Source organism: Eurypyga helias, unplaced genomic scaffold (genome assembly GCF_000690775.1).
Source record: "Eurypyga helias isolate BGI_N326 unplaced genomic scaffold, ASM69077v1 scaffold8395, whole genome shotgun sequence".
Taxonomy (NCBI): domain Eukaryota; kingdom Metazoa; phylum Chordata; class Aves; order Eurypygiformes; family Eurypygidae; genus Eurypyga; species Eurypyga helias.
In genome coordinates, this window is record NW_010252001.1 from 585 (window position 1) to 17,676 (window position 17,092).

A 17,092-nucleotide genomic window follows, 5' to 3' on the forward strand; every position below is an offset into this window, starting at 1 on the left:
CGGGGGGCCCGGGAGCCCGCCGTGCACCGGCCGGCCCCAGCCATATCCTCATTTCACGTCCGTCACGCAGAGATAATTAAAATCTACACTTCCATCGGAGGGCAAGCGTAGGGTTTCCAGATGGGGAGCTGCAGTGCATTTTTCATACCGGATTAACACTTGCACCAAAAAGCCTTGCCTGTTGCCCTCCCACCTGTTAGATTACCGACAGGGCTACCACCGAAACGCCGCCGCGGGTCCGGCGACAGGAGGCTGCGCAGACACGCAGCTCGTGAGCTGACCTTGTCCTCACCATCGCACATCTCTGACAGCTACCGACACCCTTCTCCAGCATCACCCAGACGCCCGCCCTCGGACTGTCCCCTCCGGGGCTCAGGGGCTATCTGGCTCTCACAACACAAACCAGCCACAGTGCATTGGCCTGACGGAAGAAGTCAGCCTGCGACATCAGCGATGGCTGTAACACTGCAAACGAGGGACCGGCTGCTTCGTTAACAAGCCAGCCAAGAGCCTGCTTCCGAGGACGGAGCTGGCCGCCCGCTCGGTGACGCTACACTCGGAGGGATGTATCGGGCAGCGCCGCGCTGGATGGAGGGTCTCGGTTTCCCTGAGAGAGGAGGCACGGTGCGCCCGGCTGCAGCGTCCCTGGAGGAAAACCCTGCCTGACCCTCGAGAGGTCTCCATGGATTGCCAGCCACAAGACTGCAAGGAAAGCAGGAACCACCGCGCGGTCCCTGCGGAGCAGCTGGGGTCCAGAGAGGCACCGGTGGGGCGACGCGAGTGCGGCGGGACCACGCTCCCTCCTGCAGGCAAACGCGCCAGCCCCGGTCGGACCAAGGCTTTGATATTTCTCAGCTCTTCATGCAAAAGACCACTGGCATATGCTCTTAAATGCGTTTCCCCAATTTGGCTTGGAGCTTCAAAAACCGCTAGGCTTACATCAACCATGAAAAAATTTAATTCCACCCCCTCCCCTCTCTGAATTTAGAATGATAAAGGATCAACAGTTATGTCTGGAGCAGGGAAGCAGATATTACACACATCTTGCTTACAAAATAGCTCTGGTTTTCATGAAACAAGTTTATTTTCCTCCCCCAGCCACTGATGAGCACATGACAACCGTACAGAATAAAAGCTCAACTCCTTAGTTCTGCTCACATTCGCTCAACATTTGCTCTAATCAATTATCTTATTTCATGCAATAAGAAAAGAATGAGATTCCTGTTACGCAGCCATAATCAGTTACAGTATGAAGCTGTGTCTGTGGAACATTTCTGATTTTGAAAACTAACCATGTGCTCTGCCATTCCATTTCTCCTGTAGAACGCTGGGCTTTTACCCAGCTTGTTTCTTGCTCCCTCCCTCCCCTGTCTTTTGAAAATACTGAGGGCACGGTCCAGTCCGAGATGCCACGTTCTTACCCTGCAGCAGCTAGCCAAAGTGCACTGCAAGGAACACATTCACCCGGGGAGCCAGGCTCTGGGTTTTGGGTTTATTGGAACATAAAAGCGTAAGTGGACTTTCCCCGCAGAGAAAGACAAAGGAGCAGAGGGTACCGCGTGTGCCAGCGGGGGGCTGCAGTCCCGTCCTCACATGAAGGGCTCAATATTGATCTCCAGGGCAGAGCACGGCATGGTGAGCTCAAACTTGGTGATAACATCGGGGTGCAGGACTCCGAGTTTCCCAATGCTTTGACCTCTGGCGAAGACCTCGGCGCAGCGACCAGGAAAGAAAGCTGAGCCTGTAAAGAAAGCGAGAGAAAAATCAATGTTTTTCCAGGCCAAAGAAGTCAAGAGGCATTGAACTTGGAGAACAAAGCTCTCGGTATTAAACCATCCTCTGTGCTGAGACGCTAAGAAGGGCCTCTCACTTTCTTGCATTAACAGTTGTCATGACTGACAGAGAATAAGAGGAAACACTCTGAGTTAAACATAAAACGTGAAGCCCAGAGCGTGGCCATTTTTCACACCCCAGTTATTTGACTAAGTTGCTCCCATAATAGAAATTAGCACAGAAAAGTCGAGTCAGAGGGCTACTGAAATGAAGAACTTGCGCAGGCTTCAGGCTATTTAACACCTGAATGTTTCCCACCTTTCAGGTGTTTAAGGAAATAAAGCTTGCTGTCATCCAAGGGGTAAGGAGGCATTGTCACGCCTGATTACATGTCACATAATTAGAAACAACCTACATTCCTCATCTGGAGAAGAGCTTTTAAGCAGTTTCATATACACTGTAAAACTGTGGAACAACAAACAACTCAAAGGAAGTTGACGATCATCTTTCTCTTACCTCAACCAAGCCCCAAGTTTTAAATGTTATTTGGGAGATTAAAACAAAAAAAAAACAAGGAAAAAAACCCCAGTAGTGGAATTGGCCATGAAGAACTTGGAGGAGCTGTGCATGCCTTTCCACGGAGAGCCTTTCCTACTTGGGAACTTATCCGTGCGTGGCGGCTACGCCAGCCTACGTTCAAGCTTGTCTACAGCAGCCACGCTTGTGTTTCGCTTTGCCTCTGTCCTGAGGTGAGTGGCATTTTGACCCGACAGCCCTTCAGAAGACAAAACCAAACCAGCAAGTTGCTCCTTCTGAAGCCACCTTTCATCACAAGCGTGTGGAAGCAAGGCATAGTGAGCAGTGCTGCAGACGACGCTGTGAACTCAGAGGAGAAAGGGTGAAACGAGGCCGCTGAATCCTACGGATGCTGCCCCCACCGTGTTTTTAGTGCTCCTGCCCTTGCAGAGAGAGAAGGGCTCTTCACTAGATTTCCACTCAGAAGCTGAACAAGTCAGCAGGGGCAGCATTGGGGAACAGTCAGCTCCCCTGCCCTCACCCCTCACTCTGCATCTTTACCTCAACAGGCTAAAATCCAACAAAGCATCTTCCACAAGAAGAGCGGGGTATTGGGTACGCCTGAGGCTGCATCGGAGTGGATGAGAAACATCCCTGCTCTCCTTGCTCCTTTGCCAGCAGGAGGACAGAAGTGAGGAGCTGCTTCCCGTCCTGCTCCACGCCTGCTACGGCACCTCACGCAGCCCTTCAGCATCCTCTGCATCCTGCAGAAGGGTCCCAAGAATTCCCTAATGGCAACTTACCCTGGTTGCTCCAAGTGGTATTTAAGGTTCTGGATCAGCCCAGGACATTTTACTGTGTGGACAAGGTGCTATTTATAAAAAGCAATAAAGGGCCAAATGAACCTCAAACCTCGGGGCTGTTTTCATGACACCGGTCACTCCTGGTCAAGCCCAGAGATACAGCCTTTGTTAGGTCCCCAGTGGAAACAGTTCATTTAAGAAGTGTCTCCTGTGAGGTTCATAGGGGTAACTTGCAGTTACAGGAACAGCAATTAGATCTTGTCCCACGTGCTGCAAGTGCAAATTAACTTACATGTGTGCTCCGGTTTTGGCTGCCTGGTGAAACCTGGCAGCAGTAGTAAAAGATGATGGTAATGTGACCTAAATGCTATCTGAAAAAGTATCCAGAACCAGTATCTTTTTAAATCACCCAGTCCCAGTCTTGGCTGCGAGCACAGACCTAGTGCTTAGGCCGGGAGTACAACAGTGGAATTATCTAGCCCCTGGACGTCAGTGGCACGTGACTCCAGCCAAACCGGCACTCGGCACTGCCCGGCTGCGCCACTCCAGCATTAGAATAAAAACAAGTTTAGAGAAGAAACAAATGCCACACACACAGATCACTCTGCGGATTGCGGAACATAACCTAAAAATAAAGTATGTGAAAACAGAACCTAAAAATAAAGTCCCCTTGTAGCCAGGGGTAAAGGCTTTCCTCCCTGTGAACAAAGCTGGTATTGTACCAGGGATGTCAGCAGCAGACAGTGACGTTCTTTTAGGAACCGGACTGTGAGCTTCAGCTGGCACGAGAGCAACAAACAAGCAGAAGTTAAGGATGTTGGCATGGTATCCCACCGGAAAATGATAGGAAAAAAGAGCCTGGAGAATACGGTTAGCTAAAAAAGCCGTGAGCCTGCTCGTCTGTCCTTCTGAGCTGCCTTGTGTGAAGCCCTGGGAAAGTCACTTTATCTTCCTGCACATCTAGACCCAGCTGTATCATGAGACTTCGCTGTTTTCAACCTTGCTGTAGACATCTGGATGGGGTCTAGAATACCACTGCGCTCCGTCAGTCTACCAAAGGCAGTTTCCAAGATCCGTGCCGCTCCCCACCGTGTGAAGCAATGCGGTGTTTAGGAAACGCTCTGCTGCCCGGGCACCGCCATGGCCGGGGGACTTGAAGCCTTCCCCGGCCCTCACACCCATCACTACTGGCCTTCCCTGGAGGTTAACTTGAGCAGAAGCTCCCCTGCGTTTAACTAGATAACATGCATTTGTGCTAAATTTTGAAAACCGGTGGCAATTCCTGACATTGCATCGGAATCTGCGAAACGGCTTGATGAAAATAGCACGAAGAGTTAAGTTAGGCAGGATCCTACCCCCGACACAATTCACCCCGTTACCGTGAGCTTGCAGCACAGGTTCCTGACACGCTGAGGTGACTCCGCGCACCCCCACCCCCAGAAGGGAGGTGGTGGGTCCCCACCCCCGGAAGGGAGGAGCGGGACAAGCTGCCGCTTTGGCTGAAGCCCTTGCCATCCCACCATACGTTGGCTCCAGGCTACGCGTTCGGTGCTCAGCCCCGTCTTCCATCTCCCATGCAGCAACCGGTGCTGGGCCACGCTGTTGTTCACTGCACTCTGCGTTCCCTCGCAGCCAAGAGGTAAATATATAGTTAATAACGAGGGGGAACACGTAGCTCCCTGAAGTACAGGACCTTCAAATCCCCTCTCCCTGTCTAGTGAAGCTAAGCCTGAGATGTTGGTTGCTTCACCGTGCACCCGCTGGCGTGGCTGGTGCTTGGCACGGCACTTGCAGGGTGTTATTCCGAGACTGGAAGAGACCGGACAATAAGCAAATGAAAACGAAAGAACCTGTTAAAAGCTTCAGGGTCTCCATCTGTCCAGCGAACGCTTGGCTCCTGCACCGAAGAAACATGAGCCGAGGAATAGGTTTACGGAGAGTTTATGAACTCTGGTTAATAATGAAACTATTATTACGGTAACTGGCTGCACTACAGAATGCTCCAGAGTGTATTCCTGCCTGCCAAAAGGGCCTCCAGACTGCATCCCACAGATGGGGGATCTCAGGTCTTCCTCATCTTAGCGACCCTCCCTCTGCCTACACATGGTGAGGGAAGGAGGTTAGCTCATGCCCAAGGGTGGGTGTTGGTCCACGTACCTCTGACAGGGCACCAGAATTTGGAGCAAATGTAGATTTCCGATAAAAAAATTCAGACATCGAAAAGGGAAGAACATCAAGAGAGACAAAACTCAGAAGAAACGTGAGAAATCTGAGGAGAAAGGGGTGGTGGAAAAAGAGCATTTTGCAGCTGGGGGGAGCGCTCTGACTGAGGAACCAGCCACCACTGGAAAAGGAGACAGAGAGCTGGAGGAACCTCACTGTGTTGAGGACAAGCTATGGGTTGCAGGAGGACCTGAGCAACCCGCCGAGCAGGACAGCAACGTAGACGATTTGCAAAACACCCAGGAAACAAAGGTAAGGAGTTGTTTACTCCTAAATTGCCTGTTTCTTGTATTATCAAGTAAAGAGCAATAGTATTTTAGATTTAGGAAGGTGTCCCTGCCCATGGCAGGGGGGTTGGAACTAGATGATCTTTAAGGTCCCTTCCAACCCAAACCATTCTATGATTTCTAGTAAAGCTTGTGTTACGGACCGGGCTCTCATGTCGACTCTTGAAGTACAAAACTTCAGGGAGTCGAGGCTGTATGGAAGACGTGCTTATGGTACTTGCACATACAGGGAATCGGCAAAAAACGCTGGGTTTTTTCACCATTACCTCGTTAGAATAAATCACACCGTAAGCTGAGGCCCAGTGCTCCTCATCTTCAACGAGGTCTTGACGCCAGGAGTCCAAAGGTGCCTTCCCAGAGGAGTCAGCAGCCGCGGCCTCCAGCAGGAGCTCAAAGTGGACAACAGTTTGCCCTATCTGCGTAGGTAGTGTCATCGGGAAGGGTGGGTTGCACAGAGCACGCTCCGCCTGAAAAGAGCGTTGACTCGCCAAGCAGCTCCCAAAGCAGAGCCGGCGGCACCGCTACCGCCCGCTGCGCTGGGAAGGGGCTGCGCGCGCTGCTGGCACAACTGTGCCGAAGGGCTGCTCTCGTCGGTCCGGTCGGTTGTACCATCAAGTACACGGACAGCCAAAATTCATTCAATGTTTACAGTTTACGATACCATCCATTTTCAGGACAACAGATTGATCACTCTTGATACAGTTACTCCTTCCTGCTCTGCACACAGATAGTACTTCATAACCTTCGCCTTGAAATCGAGGCAGAGATTGTATTGTCCTCGCTGACCGAGACCCATACGATGCCAGGGGAAGCCAGAAGGTCTAGCGATGGAAATCCACCTCTCAACATGTCAACATTACGACTGGCAGTTGGGAGAAGGGGGTGGGGTGAAACACTATATGCGTTTCTACAGAAGAGATGCCGCAGCCAGCCACGTCGTACGCTGACACACTGCAGGCGACCGAAAGACAAAAGCCACTTCTCGCGGCTGCAAGGAAGAATTTCCAGTGTTCAGCGATGTAGAAGTAATACCTTTAATTAAAGCTTCTGTAGCATGTCCTCAAAATCTGTAATTGCCTCTCTGTGTTCAGGCAACAGGGCCACTTCGATTGCTCTGGGGTAATTCTTTGGCCAATAATCCAATAGAGCACGTAGTCTTTAGCACATTTTCTGGCTAATTGACCCTCAAAGAGCTCCAAGTTCCCTGCACTCTTTGTTGTCAAACACCTTGCACAGTTTCTTTTCTCTGCCTTACCCTCCTTCCTTCCCAAAAAGAAATAGATTAAAGTAGTATTATAGGCCTACAGTTGCACTAAGCCTTCAAGCCCACTCGTTTGTTCCTGTAATTTGAAGGAACAGTGGAAGCTGAAGCTTAAGAAGGTGATAGAGCAGAGCTCATCTGGCCTCGGAAGTCTTTCATCTTAATTCTCCGCTCCCCCAGTCACTCCAGCTGCCCTTTCACTACCCCATCCTGACTGGGACAAGTATGCTACCTGTCCTACATTGCATGGAATTTACTTTTGTGAGGCTACGTGTTGTTTTTCTTTTTAGGATCGGGTTCTTCACATTTCTGAGCAATTCCTTCTTCTGACAGATACACCCCGCTGCAAAGTCACAGGGCACTAATCAGACCAGTGGGTATTCTACGGGGCAACTACCTTCCCCGGTGCCTGTTTGCAGCACACCCAGAGCCTTCCGCAAGGCATCGGCAACCTCAAAACCGTGCCTTGTCATGGGATGATTTACCTTCGGCTGGCTGTCAAAGTTACACCTCGAGTAGCGCGTGACTTTTGCGGCATCCCAACGGCTCTCTTAGATCGCACGCTGTCAGCAGTTCTTCCCCCACAGACTCTCATGCCCAGAAAACCCATGCTTTGGGATCAGTGGGATATTTGTGCACTTCACTTTCCTGGTTGGAAACTCCCGACTAAAGCCATGCCAGAACAATCTCCACTCCCAGACCATACCTAAGTGTAATGACACGTCAGGAAATTCAAATTCAATCAAATTTCAAATTTAAGGTAAAAATGTTAGATTTTTTTTTTCCCCCTCCCCCAAATTAAATAATTAATGCTTGAAAAGCTGACAGAAGAAATATCTGTATGGTATGAACGAACATGTCCTCTGCCTGAGGAACATCTTTCATTCTGATTTCTTCCTCAGTTTTTTTTTAAAGGCCTCTACATACAGGGCATAGCAGAAGAGGGTAAAAGGACAATCAGTTATTTGCCTGTACTGGTGTGCTGGATATCCAAAACTAGAGTTGAATGTTAAGAGTCCTTGTGCAGACAATGAGGCTAGGGAATAAGGAGAATCCTCCACAAACTCGCAGTGGTCAGTCAACTCATCATCTCGTGTTACAACTAAGTCAATGGCTGCGCTTTTATTAACTTTTTTCTGAGGGAAGGTGTAAGAAAAACCTAAATCTGCTATCTCATAAGAACCCACATACACAACTCTATATTCTATTCTGCATTTGACTGTATTTTAGGCTATTTAGGGATCAATGATACTGTTTTACAAATACAAACTTACAACACACTGTAAGCAGTGTGGAAATAACGATAATACCGCTTGGGTCCAGAGTCAACTGTTGTTAGTCACGTTAAAGTGTGCTGCAGTGATGAACTGGGGATGGAGGCAGCCAGCAAGCTCTTCCTTTCATCTGCCTTTTAGACTTTTAGGCTGGATTTAATTTTCATTCTTGCCACAGAGTAGCCCAGGAGCTTTAACAGAGAATGTTTAGTGTTGCTGGACATCAGGAGGCCGTTCAAGACTGTAAAAGGTTTGGAGCTCCTCTTTATTCACCTGTGCTACTCTCAGGATTACAGCAGTGTCAGACACTTAGGATTATTTGGGTAAAATCACTGTGTTCCTGCCTTTCCTCATGGAAGGCAGTATTTGGGCGGATGCTGAGGCTAAGGAAAGCAGGCGTTTTGGGTCACTGACCTGGGTAACAGGATTTCACGTATTCAGTGCTGCACTACCAAGGCTTAAATAATGTGTACAGAAGAATTTAAGTGGGAAACCTAGAACAAAATCTACCAAATCCCATGTATTTTTCTAGAAATCAGGCTCTGTGTGTAAAAAGCTCAATAAATTCGCCTTTGTTTGGCAGTTGTGAGAAACAGCAATCCTACGCTGCAGTTCGGCTGCGCTGCAGGGTTACCGTTACACAGCTAATCTTCGCTTTTGGGCCAGTTTCATCTGATTCATCCAGATTTATCTGAAATGTTATGCTTTCTCCTGTCTAAGAGCCACAAACCTAAGATGATATTGTGTCACAGCTATTATAAAACTACAGAATTCCTAATCCCAAATAAAGCTGCTTTGTTTTTTAAGATGTCTCGCTATTTCACTTGAGTTACAGAACACAAAGCTCTGATTATTAAAAAAATATCAATTTCTTTCTGTTCCATGAGTGTTTTTTATCCATCTTTATCTAAAGGAGTAATTCATCCTTGCTAACATCAAAATCTGTCAGAAATTAGAAAACAATAAACCGTATTCTTTATGGTAGAGGGTACAACACGCTCCACAAAAGCAGATCTTAGCTTTTAGGCTCTGCTTTCACAGAAGCCTTCGAGAATGACAAGAACCAGCACTGTCGGCCTGCCAGCCTACCACAGTATGTCATAGTTTGCATGTTTATTCACTTCATGCCCCAGACCAAGCCGTCCTCCCCTCCCAATGACTTGACATTACTTGCCGAGATAAATAACAGCCACCTGATGTTACGCTTTCACAGCTACCAGGTTTCATGCCTTTTACAAAATGACTTGGCAAACTAGCATGGAATAATGCATAATTAAACGATAAATCTCAGCAGTCACTGGAACTGTTAATCACTTGGTTTTTAGCCTTCTGTTGCAAACCAACACCTCGTGGTGGAAGCACGCGGCTGCACCACTTGGAACCGAAACGCTTGCACTGGCCGGGCGTGAGCCAGCCCACTGCCAGAGGCAACGCTGGGTCTACAGCAAATACCCTGCTTCTGGCCCCAAACAGGGAGCTGCGCCCAGCACGGGAACTGGGCCGAGTCCGCACTAGCTCTGCGTTTCTTTGCCAGCTACCGTCTTCTAACACACAGACCACAAGCAAAGGTAAAGTCAGTTCCTCCACCATGGGCAAGAGAAATAATAATCCCAGGATCCTGCGTTCATGTTTTGAGCCAAAATTAAAGATTAAACTGAAGCGCTGCCCCTCTGCCTCTCTCTCGCAGTTCAAAAATCAAACCAGATCAGAGAGCTGCCTAACTACGAGCTGTAGGTGGACGTGACCACAATTGCTCGCGGCGTACTGTAGTGACAAGGAGCGCGTGCAGACGCGTAGGTGGCCTCCGGCCAGAGCAGGAGCTGAAAACGGAATCGAGGGATGATGAAGCTGTGGCACTGGCCCAGCATAGCACCTCACCTGAGAAGCTGGTACAACCAGACCTGCGCCCTGACCCTCGCCGCTGGGACCACTGCCCCTCACTCACCGAGGCCGGAGAGGTGCAATTGGCAGCTATTTCTGCTACTGGCTTGGCTGAATCGCTTCTTCCCTAGAGAAGGCTTTACATCGTTGAAAACAGTTTATGATTACGAAATAACTTTCTATTTAAAAATGTAAGGAGATACACAGAGAAAAAGAAATAACCTAGTTCCATATTATATAATGAAACCGTGCCAGACATTTAAAACTCGATGCAGGGAAGGTTTTTATCTGTTCGGCTTGTTATGGTGTAAAAAAACCCCAGACAGTTGCCTTTGGGGGTAGAAAAAGAATGAAACTCTGAAGAGGCCTCCCCAGTAAAGGAACAGCAGAAGAGCAAAGACATCGATCGGGTCAGGGAGAACACCTTGATCTCAGGAACACAAATGCCAAGGTTTTAGATGGTTCTGGGAGTTGACAAAAAACGGTAGAAAATGAAAAATCTGTCAGGAGAAATGCTGCTACTTCTTGGAGCATCTCTAATCTGTCAGAATAAAATGGAATGGGAAGAAAAATACTGTAGTCTTCATTAGTTAGTACTTGCAAAAGAAGACAGCTCCTGTCTCTTTACAAGTTGACGTAACACTCCTCCCCAGAATATTTCTGCAGTTAATCCTATTTTTTTTTCCTTCCCACCACGACTGCGATAGGAAACATCCTTCTAAATGCGTCACCTCAAAGGAGTTTCCTTTCTGAAATGATATTCTGAATGTGAGAAACAAATACAATCTTTACTCTCTTACGGAACTTTCTGTTTTCATATGCGGGGAGAAAGTGTGTCAAAGGTAATTTGGTGATGACAGTTTAAAAGACACAAGTCTGAGCCTGTCACAACTCCTATTATCCTGTGAGGTGCTAAAATAACCTTTCCTCTACCTGATACGTTTAACTTCGTTGGTTTTTTGGATGAGGTTTATGTGAAGAGATTATATTTGAAGGGCATTGGGAACGAACATTCAAAAACTTTCAGATGAGGAGCTGAAAGGACCATAGGAATGGAAAAAGCTCTCCTCGAAATCCCTTCCGTTTTCGTAGCGAAGATGCACTGTATAAACACTTCACATGCGTGTAACGCCAAGCTGATGAAATGAGACTGATTTCCAGCCACCAACTACGGGTGCTGCCGCAAACTGCTTCAGCGTAGCTTGGCACAACTGCATCACTTGTAACAGCAAGACACCTCTGAGATGTCCCCTGGCCCGGTGTGCAGTCAGATCCTGATAAATCAAGTTTACCTGGAGAAACTCGGAGGCTCCCACTTTGGCTAATTAAATCATCCAAGCAACTCGCCTGGTTCATACATTTGCAGGTACCTCCTTGGGTGGTAAAGTGGTTACAAGCAAATTTGAGGCATCAGCGCTGCTGTGGGAAGATACTTGCTAAGACAGAAATAAACTTGGCCTAAATTTGTAAGGATTTAGTTCCTATACATCTGAATCCCTGAATTTACAGAAAGGAAATAAAAGAGATAATAGCCAATTAAAGGGATGTTAAGGGAGCAGCCACACCCATTTTATTAGGTAATTTAATTTCATTTTGAGTTTCAGACCCACAGTTCTTCACTGAACTAAGATCCCTTGATGCTGCTGGGAAAATCGCTCCAGAGAAAAGGGTGAGAAATTAATTAGAAATTAATTAGATCTCTAAGCAGTGGCCAACAGTGGAAAAGCCACAAGAACTAGTGATAAACATCCAATTTTGCCAGATGCCTCATAATTAAGCCATTGTAATGATCAGCACTAGAACTCCTGAAACCCCTTGCGGAATTAGGGTAATACATTTAGAAGTACTAAAGTCGTCCCGATTTTAAAAACCTGTTCTTACCTCTCAGCACCGTTAACTCACGAAGCTGACTGGGGAGCGTGCTGGGGGCAGGAAACCAAACAGAAAAATAGAGTGGAAGATGGGGAGATCCTCAAGAACAATTTATTTGATAAACTGTAGCACTAGTTTCACAGTAGAAAATGACCATTTTTGGCTAAACACTATCCATATTTAGTGCTGAAGTGGTTAAAAATCAGAGAAGCTACTTACAGACAAAAATGAGAGAAATAAACTGTGCTTCATAAAATGTAATTAATAACGGTCGCTGAAAATTCATCAAGGAAACTGAATAAATTAGGAAAGATTAATGACTGGCAGCAATAAAAACAGCATTAGCAAGATGTTTAAGAATACTGGAAACAAACTGTAGGTAGAGTACTTTCACCTGCTAGCAGGCTTACGCAAGACAGAAATAGAGCAGGTTTTAATAAATACTTCTCCTCATCTGGGGAAAAAAATGGTATTCTTGAATATAACGAGGTGTCTTCCAGTTCACTGAAAAAATGAAGAATATGCTTGGTTACATCTACCAGGACTAGGATGTTTCTGAGATGCTCGGAGCCGTAGGCACCAGAATCAGGGTGCAATTCTCAAAGCAACTACCCTGCCTGCTGCTGTTAACCTACAGTAACAGCACTGGGAATCCTGCAGTACTAGAATAATGTTAATGTGCTGCCAGGATTCCAAGGTGGATATCTAGATTGATCCTGGGGGAGGAAAAAAAAAATTTGGGAATGGCCAAATATGAAATTCGGAGGAGTTGTATACAGTCAACTACCAGCTGATATGTTTATGCTGAAAACAGATGTCAAATAAATCGGGTTATAGCCTTTCAAATTGCAAGTTTAGTAGATAAATACAGTTACAAGGATGCAACAGCATCTATGAAGTATCTGTTTTTGAATGCCAGTTACATGGATGAAGAATTAACTGGTATCTTCCAGTATGTCACAAATGCTGTTTGGAGGCTTCATAGTAACACTGGCATTTTTTCTTTAGTTATCTGTGACTAAACACATAATTATTGACATTCACGAACGATGCAACGGCTGCCAAGACAGGCAACTGAAAGGCTAGGACTGCCATGAAGAGCATTCAAGCTACAGTTCTTTAAAATAAACCAGGTATTAAGAATGCCAAGCTCAACACGGGTACTACACATCTGTACCTGTTCCAGTGTCCCAGTCTAAACGGACCACCGGAGGCAGGTGCTGGGGTTCAGTTCTACACATCTAACTCACAATTAGCCCCAGACCTCCCTCCTCTTGTTTTCTGAATTGAGGCTGATGGTCTAAATCTTCTTTTAAAGCTGTTTGTTGTACAATTATTATTACAAAAGCAAATGTTTATTGATGTTCTTAGTGATGGAGATAACTATTACACCTCTAATTTCACAGCTAAACCTTACTCAATGAGAAGCTATTACTGTGATTTACTGTGGAATCAAAATTTTCTACACTTTACCACACCTTTTATTTGATTAAATAAGGGCAGCAAAGGGAAGGGAGTGCAATTTCTCCTTTTCCTGTTCTGAAGACTACTGTCGGTTACTGAAGGAAGCAAGACAGGGTATGCGTTCATCAGTACACATTTATGTTGAACACAACCAGGCTGACTTCCCAGCTTTCCTACGCTGGTGGTTACCCTGGAAGAAGGAATGGCACGAACATTTACTTCAAGAAAAACAGCCAGGAGTTAGCTGACAAGCACAATGCTATGTAAAGCAGTAGCTGATCTCACAGGCTCACACTACTCAGGGATCGTTTGTTTTCACACGAACGGGTGCGATTCCATCCAATCTCAGTTCTTGTCATGGAAGGCAGAGAGGCAGAGACTGAAGCAGTATCAACGCACAGTTTTACCACTAACAACATCTCTGAACCTGTCAGTTTGCTTCGTTTTCGTAAGGCACGAATGTTATTTTCCCTTTTCAAACAGCTTGTGTCCAATTAACTTCCATTTGTGAAGTACAGGGACTCACAAGGTACTGCAAAGCCAGGGTTTCTTCCCTTAAGTAAGGAACAGTCATTCTGAATGTTATAATGCGAGCGAGGATAATTATACCTTACGCTTCACACCGCTCCTTTGAAGCCTGCAACACAGAATCCACTGTCAGTAGTTACTAAGCCCTTTTTTATTCCTTTTAGCCTAAGTAAGACTTCACTATGGACCCAAATCCCATGATTAACATCACCTCCTGTGATCATGGTTCTGATTTCTGGAAGAAAACAGTCATCTCAGATGGTCATCTAGAAGCACAAGATGACCAAAATGTTGCAGAAAACTTACCCATTTCTGCACAGATTAAAACTTGAAATTACAAATACATTCCAATATAATTATCTGAATGCCTCTGGTTTTCAATTAAAGGGAACTGAAACTAATGAAAGTGAACTCAAAAATAAGTAATTTTATATAATAAAATTACCTGACAATAAGACCAGAGTTGTTGGCTCTTTCTACCTGTATTTTTATTGCTTAGCAATTTTGATTTTTGTTTACTTCCTAACCATACACACCCATACTGATCTTTAGATCTTATTAATTGTATGAAACTGGCTAATATTTCAAGAGTTTTATGCAAAATATTTTCATTACGGAGCACATGCAAACTTGAGGATTGATGCAATAATTGCACTTTTTCAATCTATGTTTGGTTATGGATGCCTATGCTATAAAACAGACAAAGAAAAAACCAAAATGCTTTTCTAGGCCAGTAAGTGTAGGATTCACGAACGTATCGAAAAGTCCATTCTGTGCCTTTTATAACCATGGGTCACATTTCAGAGCTCTGTCTTTAAAACCTGATAATTTTGTGTATTTAGTGGTAATAAGAAAAAAAAAATTCCATTAGTAACTTTAAGAAACTGTAAAGCACTGAGTGCCAAATGTAATCCTCGAATTCAGTCGCTCACGCCCCTCTCTTCCTTAAGGCTGCTCTAAACAGCTCTTCTCCATTTATTACCTAGCTCAGATTACACCAAAGCGTAGTGCAAAGGCCAGGGGAACATCACAATTTCACCCATATTTTCTAGCATCTGTACTTTTTTCACAGGTGTTGCTATAAAGGCAAAAAGGCTCTGACCTTCAGGTCAAATCACAGGGCACTTAGGTGTTGGTAGAACAGAAGGAGCTTAAATAACCATGATTTGCACATATGGACCAAAGGAGACTATACTACAGGCATGTCATTTTTCAAAGTGAATTTGGAAAAGAGGCAAAGATGTGCCCAATACATCCCTGCCAGTCCTTCTTGCTCATTTAAAATCTTCTTCTTGCTCATTTTCCCCTGTTTTGGTTTCCAGTAATCACTGGAACTATTTTAATCAGTTACCCAAGGAATAAAACCAACTGGACTAAAAAACCTCCACCTTGACACTGTCTTGCTTACTAGTCTCAAGTTTTGCTTCTGATCACATACAGAAGAAATACCTAGGATCTTTCTAAATCAGGCAGAGGATAAACCCATTTTCTACTGTACCAATTTTGATTTGGCACAGGCAGTAAAGTAAGTGTGCTTCATAAAGATACATCTAAAAACCCTGCCATGTCTAACGTCCCGATTTAAAACCTTTAAGTCACGTTGTTCTTCTGAACCATTTCAGTGTGCTGCAGTCTCTTAAGGTGCTACAGGGCATCTTCTTTCTTTCACTCAGCTGCTGACCTTACTCCATCATCTGCTGACACTTCTTTCCCTCACACGTGCCTAATTATCAGGCAGCAAAGCAAGTTAAAAAACATCCAACACGACAACAAACCAAACCCAAATTCCCCTAAACTACTCTGACTTCCAACCATCTCTGCACTCCAGGTCCCTTCAGCAAGTTGACGCAGTGGCGCTGCACTAGAAGAGCAGCCACCTGCCTCGTTACCAAGGTTAAATTCCGATGTCAGGATAACTGCGAGGAATCTGCACGCCATTCCAGGAGAGTTTCTGAGTGAAACAGAAAGCAATGGGCACTCCTTTTATTTTGCCTATAGCCAAAAGCCACAAACTGCTTGTCATATATTGGCTGTGACAAGGCATAATCCATCCTTTACACTCAATGTAGTGTGGAGTAATGTCATGGGAATGCAGGGGTTTTGAACAGGCACTACAAATCCCGCAGCGTCGGGAATACTGAACAGCACCAGTATCTAGAAACAACTTCTTCACCGTGTTAGCATTACTTTTGGAGATCTCTCTTTAATTCCAGTTTCTTGGAGCCAGTCACATATCACTGAAATGCTACAGCACAGAACAGAAACCACTTGCAAATATTTTCAGTACTAAAGCAAATTCTTGATACATCTATTCAAAAACAAGCCACAGAAGGGTTTAAAAAGGAATCTGGCAGTTTGGTTTGACGTCAGTGACACCCGAGTACCTAGCTCCTAGAGGCTCTTCTAGCCTCCCTCCTCCTGCCAAACAAGAAGCTTTGTTATTACCTGTTCTGTGCTTGGTGGAGGTAGGATAAGAAGTACAATTGTTTAAACATTCCTCTGGTCAACCTGGGAATCCTTTTAACAATCTTCTAATGAACCCTCTGAAAGTCTGCCTAAATAATACTGAGCAGAACAGTACTTTGTCAAAAACAGGACACAAAAAAGAAAGCGTCACCACGACACCAACGTGCAAGGAGACCACCCAGCTGAAGCGTCACGTTTGGCACCTTGGCGGCGCGCTACCAGGCGGGGAGACATCTGGCAGATTTTCATCCAAGTGCTACGACGAGGCAAGCTCGGCCAGGCTGACGGCGACTCTGCTAGCGTCGCCGGCTCCTGTACACGCGGCACGGAGGCACTTCTCCAAGCTGAGTCACTTTGAGTCAGCGTCTCCTACCTCTGAACCCCAACGCATGAGGCAGAAGTAGAATCATAGCTGCTACCCCTGCAGTCTTGCTCTGCTATCCTGTACTTACTACACTGTTCTCTCAGGCAGCAGAAGAGATTAGCTGCTGGCACTTGCTCTCCTGCATCAACCTGCACTCTCTCAGTGAAGTAATGGGGTCAGCCTGCCTGCTTTCTCTCCTACAGGCACACGCACATACACACAGGAGATTTTGCACTTACGGGTGTTATTTTTAATTTATGTGCAGCTCACCCTGTATGGAGAAGGAAGAGGGCTGTGTGCTGGTTCTGGCTGGGCTAGAGTTCATTTTTCTCACAGGAGGGGGCTGTGTTTTGGATTTGTGGAAGCAGTGTTGTTAACAC

The 17,092-nt window shown here is 45.9% G+C and overlaps 1 protein-coding gene across 1 annotated transcript in view; it reads right to left on the minus strand.

The window, feature by feature from the left end:
* Positions 1–1,490: 1,490 nt before the first annotated feature.
* FARSB (phenylalanyl-tRNA synthetase, beta subunit) overlaps positions 1,491–17,092 on the minus strand; it is a gene marked incomplete at its 5' end in the record, with an annotated part of 32,888 nt that continues 17,286 nt past the window's right edge. Inside the window, one exon of the mRNA XM_010152197.1 lies at positions 1,491–1,741. Coding sequence (XP_010150499.1) covers positions 1,590–1,741 — 152 coding nt within the window. The remainder of the gene's footprint in view (positions 1,742–17,092) is intronic.